General features: G+C 40.0%; 1 protein-coding gene across 3 annotated transcripts in view; it reads left to right on the forward strand.

The window, feature by feature from the left end:
* The window catches only part of UPF2 (UPF2 regulator of nonsense mediated mRNA decay), a 134,810-nt gene that overhangs the window by 21,148 nt on the left and 101,526 nt on the right, over nucleotides 1-12,136 (forward strand). For all 3 annotated transcript variants that reach the window (XM_023223128.3, XM_023223127.3, XM_023223126.2), the window contains exon 4: nucleotides 10,072-10,232. In XM_023223128.3, coding sequence (XP_023078896.1) covers nucleotides 10,072-10,232 — 161 coding nt within the window. The remainder of the gene's footprint in view (nucleotides 1-10,071; nucleotides 10,233-12,136) is intronic.

Consider the following 12,136-nt stretch of genomic DNA (forward strand, 5'->3'; position numbering starts at 1 on the left):
TTTTTTTTGAGACGGAGTCTCGCTCTGTTGTCCAGGCTGGAGTGCAGTGGCCAGATCTCGGCTCACTGCAAGCTCCGCCTGCCGGGTTCACGCCATTCTCCTGCCTCAGCCTCCCGAGTGGCTGGGACTACAGGCGCCCGCCACCTCGCCTGGCTAGTTTTTTGTATTTTTTAGTAGAGACGGGGTTTCACCGTGTTAGCCAGGATGGTCTCAATCTGCTGACCTCGTGATCTGCCCGTCTGGGCCTCCCACAGTGCTGGGATTACAGGCATGAGCCTCTGCCTGGCCAATATCTTTTTTTTTTTTTGAGATGGAGTGTCGCTCTGTTGCCCAGGCTGGAGTGCAGTGGCATGGTGTCAGCTCACCATAGCCTCCACCTCCCGGGTTCAACTGATTCTCTTGCCTCAGCCTCCTGAGTAACTGGGATTACAGGCATGCGCCACCGCGCCCAGCTAATTTTAATTTTGTATTTTTTTTTTTTGTTTTTAGTAGAGACGGGGTTTCACCATGTTGGCCAGGATGGTCTCGATCTCTTGACCTCGTGATCTGCCTGCCTCGGCCTCCCAGAGTGCTGGGATTACATGCGTGATCCACCACACCCAGCTGAATATTATTTTTTATTATACATTTTGGTTAAGTGATTGACCTGGTGATTTACAATTATTAGAAATTTAAAAATATCGTTCAGTAGTAGTTGCCTATTTGGAGTTAATAGCCTTACTTTCTCAGTGACTTTTGCCTGTTATAATGTTAAGTGCTCTTTATATGCTTTGAAATGCTTCGTACTTTGAAATATTATGGAGGTTCTGTTAGTATATTTAGGACATTTAATTGGATGAAGAAGTGATTTAATTTTTATTGGCTATAACTCAGTTATGTTACAGAATTTGTTTCTTTCAGTATAGTGAAATCATGAATTCAGGTAGTAGGCCAGAATTCTTGTTTGAGTAATCTCGATGTATTTTTATTCCTTTTTTTCTCTCTAATTGATGGAAGTGGTAACAAGTTTGTCTTCAGCACCCATGACTTAGTACCTTCATGATTGCAGGCTTAGTCTAACAGCAGTGGGTTGACAAAGTTCAGGAAAAAACATTTAAGTAGAATGCAGACTTTTTCCTCTGCCTATTGTTAAAAAAAAAAAGTCAGGTGTCTTTTATGAATGATAATTCTCGAGGCATTATTGACTGATACTGAAACTTAAAAACACATCAGCCAATAATGAAATGGTACTGCTTTTACTTTCACTTTCCTTCCAGGTGAGTTGTACCTTGCTTCACAGGTAGGTTGTTTAATTAATTGGTAGTATTTAAGCACAATTAAGATGTTACTTCTCTGTACTTTAGACTTAGTGTTATAGCTGTAATGTTCTAAGAGCTCTAAAATTGTCTCCTAGATATTCTAGTTGTGTTTAAATGACTGTGCTGTAGTAGTAGTACCCATTTTAATGGGTACAGTTTTGCTTTGCTGTGTTCTAGAGTCTTTTTACAAGATTATGAGACATCCATAAATAAATTAATTCTAAAATGAAACCAAAAGAAAATCTAAGATAATTTTTTTTTTGAGACGGAGTCTCCCTCTGTCTCCAGGGTGGAGTGCAGTGGCACGATCTCAGCACACTGCAACCTCTACCTCACAGGTTGAAGCAATTCTCCTGCCTCAGCCTCCCAAGTAGCTGGGAATACAGGCATGTGCTGTCACGCCTGGCTAATTTTTTGTGTTTTAGTAGAGACAGGGTTTCACCATGTTGCCCAGGCTGGTCTCGAAGTCCTGAGCTCACGCAATCTGCCCGCCTTGGCCTCCCAAAGTGGTAGGATTACAGGTGTGAGCCACTGTGCCAGAGTCTCACTCTGTCACCCAGGCTGGAGTGCAGTGGCACAATCCTGACTCACTGCAACCTGTACCTCCTGGGTTTCAAGCGATTCTCCTGCCTCAGCCTCCTGAGTAGCTGGGATTACATGCACCTGCCACCACACTTGACTAATTTTTATATTTTTAGCAGAGACAGAGTTTCACCATGTTGGCCAGGCTGGTCTCCTCACCTCAAGTGATCCATCCGCCTTGGCCTGCCAAAGTGCTGGGATTACAGACATGAGCCACCGCGTCCAGCCAAGAAAATCTAAGATAATTCTAAGGCCAATTTTTATTAAAATTTGACAGAATGCTGGAGGAGATATAAAACCCAGAAGTTTTTCTGGGGTCTTCTTCATGATCATTCTTTTAGAGATTTTGTCCATGTGTTATATTTAATTTTGTATGATTGCACAAGGTCAAAGTTAAAATGAATGTTCTGTATTCCTGTCAAGACTATTTTCCTTTTTAATTTGGCTAATGATTAATAGAATTTGGCATTGACGTTCTTGCCTTTCCTTTATTAGGCCTTGGCACTTTTTTTCTTATGAAAATACCATTTCACATTAACATAATGAATCACATATATGGTCCCTTTTTTTTGAGACAGGATCTTGCTTTGTCACCCAGGCTGGAGCATCATGGCGCAGTCATTGCTCACTGCAGCCTTGATATCTCCCACCTCAGTCTTCCAAGTAGCTGAGACCAAGGTATGCACCACCACGCCTGGCTAATTAAAAAAATTTTTTTTTTGTAGAGACTTGGTCTCATTATGTTGGCCAGGCTGGTCTTGATATCTTGGGCTCAAGTGATCCTCCTGTCTTGGCCTCCCAAAGTGCTGAGATTACAGGCATGAGCCACCACACCTGGCCTATATGATCTTAATTGATCCTAACAGTACCTATATTGTATAAATGCCTGTATTTTGAAGATGGTAAAACAAAGGGATTAAAGGGCTTGCCCAATATAACATGGAAAGTGAGTGACAGAGTCAGGTTATTTTCTTCCTCTTCATACTGTACTTTTCACAATTATATAATATCCATCCATATTTACATTTAGCACTTGTTTTTGAAGTGTATAGTATACATGTTAGCCACTCAATATTTACCAAGTCAAATCCAAAGGAGAGAGGCACCCAGAAGAGGAAATAGAATAAGCTGTTCTGTGGTGAAGGCTTGTCTTCGTGAATGTGTTTGAGAGACATTTGAACTTCACTAGAATGTACAAAGTGGATAATTATAATTTGAAAGGCAACATAGTCCAGTATTTCAGAGCGTGGACGCGAGCTAGAGCACTGTCATTTGCACATTCTGCAATCTTGGGCAAGTTACCTAGCATCTCTGCTTCAGTTTTCCCATCTGTAAAATGCGCGTAACAATAGTTCTGTAACTCTGAGGTAAATGTGAATCATGTAGTGAATTCATATGTGTAAAAGCACTTAATAACAGTGTCTGGCACGTTGTAAGTGTTTAATAAATGTTAGTTAGCTTTTATTGATAGATTGCCTGCCTGACCTTTCTGAAAGACATTTGAATGAGAATTTCTCTTTCTGTCTTTTTATGCTTTTATAAATTTTTATGTTAAACTTCTTAAACTTTAGTAGCTTGACTGAGGCTGGCAGATCACCTGAGGTCGGGAGTTCGAGACCAGCCTGACCAACATGGAGAAACCCTGTCTCTACTAAAAATACAAAATTAGCTGGCGTAGTGGCGCATCCCTGTAATCCCAGTTACTCAGGAGGCTGAGGCAGGAGAATGGCTTGAACCCAGGAGGCGGAGGTTGCAGTGAGCTGAGATTGTGCCATTGCACTGTAGCCTGGGTGACAGAGCAAAACTCTGTCTCAAAAAAATAAAAATAAATAAAAATAAAATTTATTTTTTAGGATAATACAAAACAAAAATTAATTAATAAAATGAAGGAAATGTAAAAAAAGTCAAAAAAATGGAAAAGAAGAAAAAAGTTCTCTTAATATTATAATTTTTTAGGCATTAATGAATTTTCTCATTTATGATGTATAATACTTGACTCAAAAATTGACTGGTTTTTTTAAGTTGGTTTTATAATATTAAATGAGTAATATAAAAAACAGTCAACTGGGTGCGGTGGCTCATGCCTGTACTCCCAGCACTTTGGGAGGCTGAGGTGGGCAGATCACCTGAGGTCAGGAGTTTGAGGCCAGCCTGGCCAGCATGGCAAAACCCCGACTCTATTGAAAATACAGAAATTAGCTGGGTGTGGTGGTAGGCTCCTGTAATCCCAGCTATGTGAGAGGCTGAGGCAGGGAGAATTGCTTGAACCTAGGAGGTGGAGGTTGCAATGAGCCGAGATTGCGCCACTGCACTTCAGCCTGGGCAACAGAGCAAGAATCCCTCTCAAAAACAAAACAAAATGAAACGAAAAAAAAATACTCCGTAAAATCAAGGACTGATGTACCTTAGAGATTCTTCTGGACAGTGATGTTTCACATATGTTGCAGAAAGGAGGGCATTTTTTTTTTGTTTTGTATTTTTATAACAAAGCGTAAGAGTTGGCATTGATTTTGTTCTCATTACTTACTGTTTACATCTGTAAAAGGGGACAAGTACCTCTCTAGTGTGCAATGATATTGCAGGAGGGAATGCACTAATTTATAAGACATAATAGTAGTGTGACAGGGATTGGCAAACTATGGCTTGTGGGCTAGATTAAGCCTATGACTAGTTTTTCTACAGCCTATCACCTAAGAATGGTTTTTACTTTTTTAAATGGTTGAAAAATAGTCAAAAGTAGAATGTTTTGGGAAGCATGAAAATGATTTCAAGTTCAAATTTCAGTGTTCATAAATAAAATTTTATTATAGTCACCCTCATTTGTTTACATATTATCTGTGGCTTCTTTTGTGTTATGTTAGCAGAGTTGAGTAGTTTCAGCAAAGACCAAATGGTCTGCAGAGACTGAAATACGCATTGTTTGGCCCTTTACAGAAAAAGTTTGCTGACCTCTACTTTATGACATTCTCAAAAGAATGGCTTAAATTCAGCTTTATGTAATTGATGTATTTCTAAAAAGGCAGTAATTAAAATATATGATGAAATCATGTTTTCAGCTTGATTTTGGTTATATTTTCTGTGATACATTCTCATGGAATTCACATGAGAAATTTTGGTCATATTTTTTGATAACTGATAGAAAGCAGAGATACTTGTTGGTCAGATGTGTTGTGTAATATTTAGTTCTCTCACATGGGTTTTCAAAAACAATTAAACTGAAAACCTTTTCCTATGAGTTTCATAAAATTACAAAAAATACCCTGACATTTTTAGCCTACATTTAAGCATGTTTAATTTCATTAGAATTTCTAAATGATCCTTGGGTTTATTTATTTATTTTTTGAGGCAGGGTCTCACTCTGTCACCCAGGCTGCAGCACAGTGGCACAGTTGCAGCTTACTGCAGCCTTGACCTCCTGGGTTCAGGTGATCCTCCCTCCTCAGCCTCCTGAGTATCTAGGACTATAGATGCCCACCACCGCATCCAACTGATTTTGTTTTTTTTTGTTTTTGAGATGGAGTCTTGCTCTGTCCCCCAGGCTAGAGTGCAGTGGTGTGATCTTGGCTCACTGCGACCTTCGCCTCCCGGGTTCAAGTGATTCTCCTGCCTCAGCCTCCTGAGTAGCCAGGATTACAGGTGCATGCCACCATGCCTGGCTAATTTTTGTATTTTTAGCAGAGATGGAGTTTCACCATGTTGGTCAGGCTGATCTTGAACTCCCGACCTTGTGGTCCACCCGCCTGAGCCTCCCAAAGTGCTGGGATTACAGGTGTGAGCCACAGCGCCTGGCCAATTTTTGTGTTTTTTGTAGAGATGGAGTTTCACCCTGCTGCCCAGGTTGGTGTCGGACTTGTGGACTTAAGCAATCCGCCCTCCTTGGCCTCCCAAAGTGCTAGGATTACAGGCGTTAGCCACTGTGCCTGGCCAATCCTTGGGCTTTAAATGTTCAGGCACTATAATGAGTTATTTCTCTGCTTCATCTGTGTATCGTCTTACTGCATGCTGTGGATTTAGTCAGTTCAGTAAATGTGTATTACTTAGATGTCAAGGAAAGTATATATGGCTACATCTGTCAGTTTTATATATAACAGAAGTCATAATTGTATTAATTGGTATTCTGTCCTGTTAACCGAGTGCTCAGTGTAAGATATTAAAAACAAAACAAAACACAAGAATAAAAACTGGGGGTTGGGAGGCTAGGGGAGGGATAACATTAGAAGAAATACCTAATGTAGATGACAGGTTGATGGGTGCAGCAAACCACCATGGCACGTGTATACCTATGTAACAAACCTGCATGTTTGGCACATGTATCCCAGAACTTAAAGTATAATAATAATAAAAAAATATGGGAGTAAAAGGCTTATGGAGCTATAAAACAGACAGGCAAAACCCCAAATCTAAACTTTCCTTGAGGACTATTTTCACTGAATAGTAACTTAAGTACCTACTCATTAGTTAGGTAAGTTAGTGCTGTTAATGCATTTGATCATGGAATTAAGGGGAGGGTAAGGAGTATCAGTGAAGCTTTATAGTTTTAGTTTGGTTCCAGCAGGACTGGAGAGGAACTGGAACCCAGACTCAGGGAACCATCATAGAATGAAATCACTTTTAATGGAGCCAGCGCACAGTCACAGGCAAATCCCCATGTGAAAGTGAGGAAAAGTACTGTTCGTTTTTGTTTTCCTAAGGTAGTCATCACCTTGCTACTGCTTATGTATTCGAAATCCTTAGTGTGATTATGTATCTCAGTGGACTGGATGTTTGTTCCTTGGATGACCAGAATGTCAGAACTTGTTAAGAGAAATAAAGTTTTGGGTTGTTATTCTGAGATATATTTTCCGATTTCAAGTATGAAATAATGTTACATAGTAATTGTCATTAGGGGTTTTGAAATCTCTTAGAGCCATTATTATCCCTTTAATATAATTTGCTTCAGAATAAACTCTTCAGTTTTTGTTTTTTAATTTTTTTTCCAACTAAAGTACCATGGAATAAACTCTTCAATTTTTACCTGTTAACATTTTTCTTAATAACATTGCAGATTTTTTTTTTTTTTTTTTTGAGATGGAGTCTCGCTCTGTTGCCCAGGCTGGAGTGCAATGGTGCAATCTCAGCTCACTGCAACCTCTGCCTCCTGGGTTCAAATGATTCTCCTGCCTCAGCCTCCCAAGGAGCTAGGATTACAGGCACCCACCATCATGCCCGGCTAATTTTTATGTTTTTGTAGAGACGAGGTTTCACCATGTTTGCCAGGCTGATCTTGAACTCCTCACATCAGGTGATCCACCTGCCTCAGCCTTCCAAAGTGCTGGGATTATAGGCGTGAGCCACCATGCCCAGTCCTACATTGCAGATATTTTTAAGTAACTTGCTTCTTTTCTTTTCTTTTTTTTTTAAGACAGAGTCTGTTGCCCGGGCTGGAGTGCAATGGTGCGGTCTCGGCTCACTGCAACCTCTGCCTCCCGGGTTGAAGTGATTCTTCTGCCTCAGCCTCCCAAGTAGCTGGGATTACAGGTGCCTGCCACCGTGCCCGGCTAATTTTTTTATTTTTAGTAGAGACAGTGTTTCACCATATTGGCCAGGATGGTCTCAAACTGCTGACCTTGTGATCCGCCCACCTTGGCCTTCCAAAGTTCTGGGATTACAGGCGTGAGCCACCGCGCCCAGCCTAAGTAACCTACTTCTGAGTATTGCTTATTTCAGTAATTTACTTAATTTTGGCTGAGTGTGGTGGCTCACACCTGTAATCCCAACATTTTGGGAGTTTGAGGTGGGAGGATTGCTAGAGGCCAAGTGTTTGAGACCAGCTTGGCCAACGTAGTCAGATTCCCGTCTACAAAAAATAAAAGTAAATGGAAAAAAAAATTTTTTTAATGACTGTTAACATCCAAAATGAGTTCTATTAGAACTTCTGATTAAAAGTTTTAACAAGCTCATTCAGAGTGCTAATGCTGTCTTTCATAGATATGAATATGTTAAAATGCTATGGGTTTTTGTTTTAATTTTTAAAATTCATTCATAAAATTACTGAAAAAATTTTGTGTTTGTAACAGTAGTCTGAAACAAATGTTTGAAGAGGGAAAAATGCTCTCTAATGACGATATTTTTAGAGAAGCACTTTTTAGCCTGGATTGTTATGGTTAAACTATTTTAACATTTTACTGATGTGTTGGTAGAATGATATCTAATGTATATTTAAATCATAAGAAAATGACATTTCTCATTTTAGACCCTAATAGGCCAGATTTGAAAAGAGGAAATAACTGGATTTCATGAATCTATGCACTGATGCACTTGTAATGGGAATTAATATTTGGAAAATTGAAAATGTTGTTACTTGAATTGTTATAGTATTTATTTGTTTATGAGACAGGAGTCCTGCTCTGTCACCCAGCCTGGATTGCAATGGCACGATCTCCGGTCACTGCAACCTCCGCCTCCTGGGTTCAGGCGATTCTCCTGCCTCAGCCTCTTGAGTAACTGGGATTACAGGCGCACGTCACTGCACCTGGCTAATTTTTGTATTTTCAGTAGAGACGAGGTTTTGCCACGTTGACCAGGCTGGTCTCAAACTCCTGACCTCAGGTGATCCGCCTGCCTCGTCCTCCCAGAGTGCTGGGATTATAGGCGTGAGTCACCATGCCAGGTTGAATTGTTATAGTATTTATTTAAACAAAAGCTTATGTGAGTCGAAATAGGGTAAAATGGGAAAGTTTTGACATTGTTTCAAATAATCTGGGAAGAATAAATATAGGCATTATTCTTCTGCCTTTTTCTCTGTAACTTTTAGAAGATGGAAGATGGTATTACAGAAAACCTTGTTTTCTTCACTGTTCGGAAGAAAACTCAACAAGAAATAAAAAAACTTCCTAAGTATTACTTGTAAAAATAACTATTTATAATTTTTAATTGACTTTTTGAAACATTGTATTTGCATTATGGTTTATAAATTTTGAATATTATAGTACCACATGGATATTTTATATGTAAAAAATTGGATCCAGCTATATAAGTCTCAATGATTTACACGAATATAGTAAGACTTTTACTCTATACATTTTGGTGTTTTCAGTAGTTTTGCATTTGTAATTATGGGCTTATTGGTGTATTCTTGCAAAGTGGAAGAGTGGTTATGTCCTTAGTTCCTTGATACGGGCTGGCCTGAGTAACTGGACTTCTCCATTACCTGGATAAATAACCAGTACTTGCACAGTAGATTGAGAATTGGCTGTGGGGAAGATTGTGGGCTTTTTCAAAAGATAATCTTGATTAAAATCATTATGGAAGTTTAAGGATAACTGATTCTGTTGTTTTTGAACCTGTTCAAAATCTGTTGGTTTTGAAAACTGAGTTGTGTACTTGTGTTAAATATTTTTGGTTGGCCGGGTGTGGTGGCTCAAGCCTGTAATCCCGGCACTTTGGGAGGCTGAGACGGGAGGATCACGAGGTCGGGAGATAGAGACCATCCTGGCTAACATGGTGAAACCCGGTCTCTACTAAAAAATACAAAAAACTAGCCGGACGCGGTGGCAGGCGCCTGTAGTCCCAGCTACTCAGGAGGCTGAGGCAGGAGAATGGCGTAAACCTGGGAGGCGGAGCTTGCAGTGAGCTGAGATCTGGCCACTGCACTCCAGCCTGGGCAACAGAGCGAGACTCCGTCTCAAAAAAAAAAAAATTTTTTTTTTGGTTAGCTCTGTATGTCTGAGGGAAGCATGACAGTAATAAAAAACCAATTTTTTAAAAATTATTTTGTGATATATTGTTAAATAATGATATTTCTGATTCAAATCATGGAGGTTTAAGAATAATTGATTCTTTCTATAACCTGTTGCTTTTGAAAATTGGTTTGTGTAGTTGTGTTAGTTTTGGTTAACTTTATCTGAGAAGAGTGTGACTGTAATAAAATACTGAATAATTTAAAATTATTTAGATGTGTATTGTTAAATATTATGGTATTTCAGCAAGCATTCTTCATATTCTTTGAGGAACCAGTGTTAAAATTTAAATGTTCAGGTAAATTTGATTATACATTTCAGATACATTTTGAAAATAGTAGATTCAAATGTTAAATAAAAATGAAAGTTATACTAAATTTGTATGAGAAAAATTATGGAATGTTTCTCATATGTAACAATTTGTGATCACATCTATTTTGATAAGACGGTCAGATGATTTTATTTGTTTATAGGCGCATTCTGCATTCTAAAGGGGAACTCAGTGAAGATAGACATAAACAGTATGAGGAATTTGCTATGTCTTACCAGAAGTTGCTGGCAAATTCTCAATCCTTAGCAGACCTTTTGGATGAAAATATGCCAGATCTTCCTCAAGACAAACCAACACCAGAAGGTAAGATATCCTTGAAAGCAAACATTGTGTTTTCTGTAAGCACTGTCACTTACCTTTAGGCCTGTCAGATGTGCGGTATTAACGAATTTAAATTTTTAAAATGGCTTCAACATTTTAAAAATGGGCAGGCATGGTGGCTCATGCCTGTAACCTCAATACTTTGGGAATCCAAGGTAAGAGGATCGCTTGAGGCCAGGAGTTTTGACAGCAGCCTGGGCAACATAGTGAGACCCCATCTCTGTTTTTTTAAAGAAATTTTCAAATAAAGAAATGGTGTTAAAACCTATTGATAACCTTGAAAAGCTATTTGAAATGATCCCTGAATGGAAGAGTCTCTGGACATAGAAAATAATAATTAACTCATATGACAATATGATGAGTTTATTCAGATTCTTGTGTAATAGATAGGTATCTTTGAATTTCCTGGCAATTCTGTTTACTTAGAAATCTTAAGGGTGGCCAGTCTCAGTGGCTTATTCCTATAATCCCAGCACTTTGGGAGGCCGAGGCGGGAGGATCACGAGGTCAGGAGTTCAAGACCAGCCTGACCAACACTGAAACTCCGTCTCTACTAAAAACACAAAAATTAGCTTGGTGTGGTGGCACGTGCCTGTAGTCCCAGCTACTCAGGAAGCTGAGGCAGGAGAATCGCATGAACATGGGGGTCAGAAGTTGCAGTGAGCTGAGATTGTGCCACTGCACTCTAGCCTGGATGAAGAGTGAGACCCTGTCTCAAAAAAAGAGAAATTTTAAGGGTGAAGTATTTGTAAAATATCCTTTTGTAATTAAAGAAAAATTTGGCTGGGCGCGGTGGCTCAAACCTGTAATCCCAGCTCTTTGGAAGGGCGAGACGGGCGGATCACGAGGTCAGGAGATCGAGACCATCCTGGCTAACACAGTGAAACCCCGTTTCTACTAAAAAATACAAAAAAAACTAGCCGGGCGAGGTGGCGGGTGCCTGTAGTCCCAGCTACTCGGGAGGCTGAGGCAGGAGAATGGTGTAAACCCAGGAGGTGGAGCTTGCAGTGAGCTGGGATCCGGCCACTGCACTCCAGCCTGGGCGACAGAGCGAGACTCCGTCTCAAAAAAAAAAAAAAGAAAAATTTATATTTAATATTCTCAGTAAGAAATACCTGTTGTATACTGTGAGTGCATTTATTATATTTATCTATAATAATGTACATAATTCTTACACTTTTTTTTCTTTGAGACAGAGCCTTGCTGTGTTGCTCAGGCTGGAGTGCAGTGGCACAGTCTCAGCTCACTGCAGCCTCTGCCTGTTGGGCTCAAATGATTCTCCTGCCTCAGTCTCCCAAGTAGCTGGGACTACAGGTGTGCACTACCATGTCTGGCTAATTAGAGACAAGGTTTTACCATGTTTCTCAGGCTGGTCTCAAACTCCTTAGCTCAAGCAATCCTCCTGCCTTGGCCTCCCAAAGTGCTGAGATTATAGGTATGAGCCACTGCACCCAGCCTCCTATTCAGTATCTCAAAAACTCAGTATCAATCAAACTTTTTAATTTTTTTTTTTTTTTTTTTTTTTTTTTTTAGATGGAGTCTCTCTCTGTTGCCCAGGCTGGAGTGCAGTGGTGCTGTCTCCGCTCACTGCAAACTCTGCCTCCCGGTTTCAGGCCATTCTTCTGCCTCAGCCTCCCGAATAGCTGGGACTACAGGTGCCCGCTACCACGCCTGCCTAATTTTTTGTGTTTTTAGTAGAAACGGGGTTTCACTGTGTTAGCCAGGATGATCTCCATCTCCTGACCTCGTGATCTGCCCGCCTCGGCCTCCCAAAGTGCTGGAATTACAGGCTTGAGCCACCATGCCCGTCCAAAGTTTTTAAATGTTTTAAAAAAGTTTCATCATAGAATTTGTGTTTTGGTTGACCCTGGCTTGTTTCTCAGAAC

The sequence above is a fragment of the Piliocolobus tephrosceles genome, chromosome 9 (assembly GCF_002776525.5).
Source record: "Piliocolobus tephrosceles isolate RC106 chromosome 9, ASM277652v3, whole genome shotgun sequence".
Classification (NCBI taxonomy): domain Eukaryota; kingdom Metazoa; phylum Chordata; class Mammalia; order Primates; family Cercopithecidae; genus Piliocolobus; species Piliocolobus tephrosceles.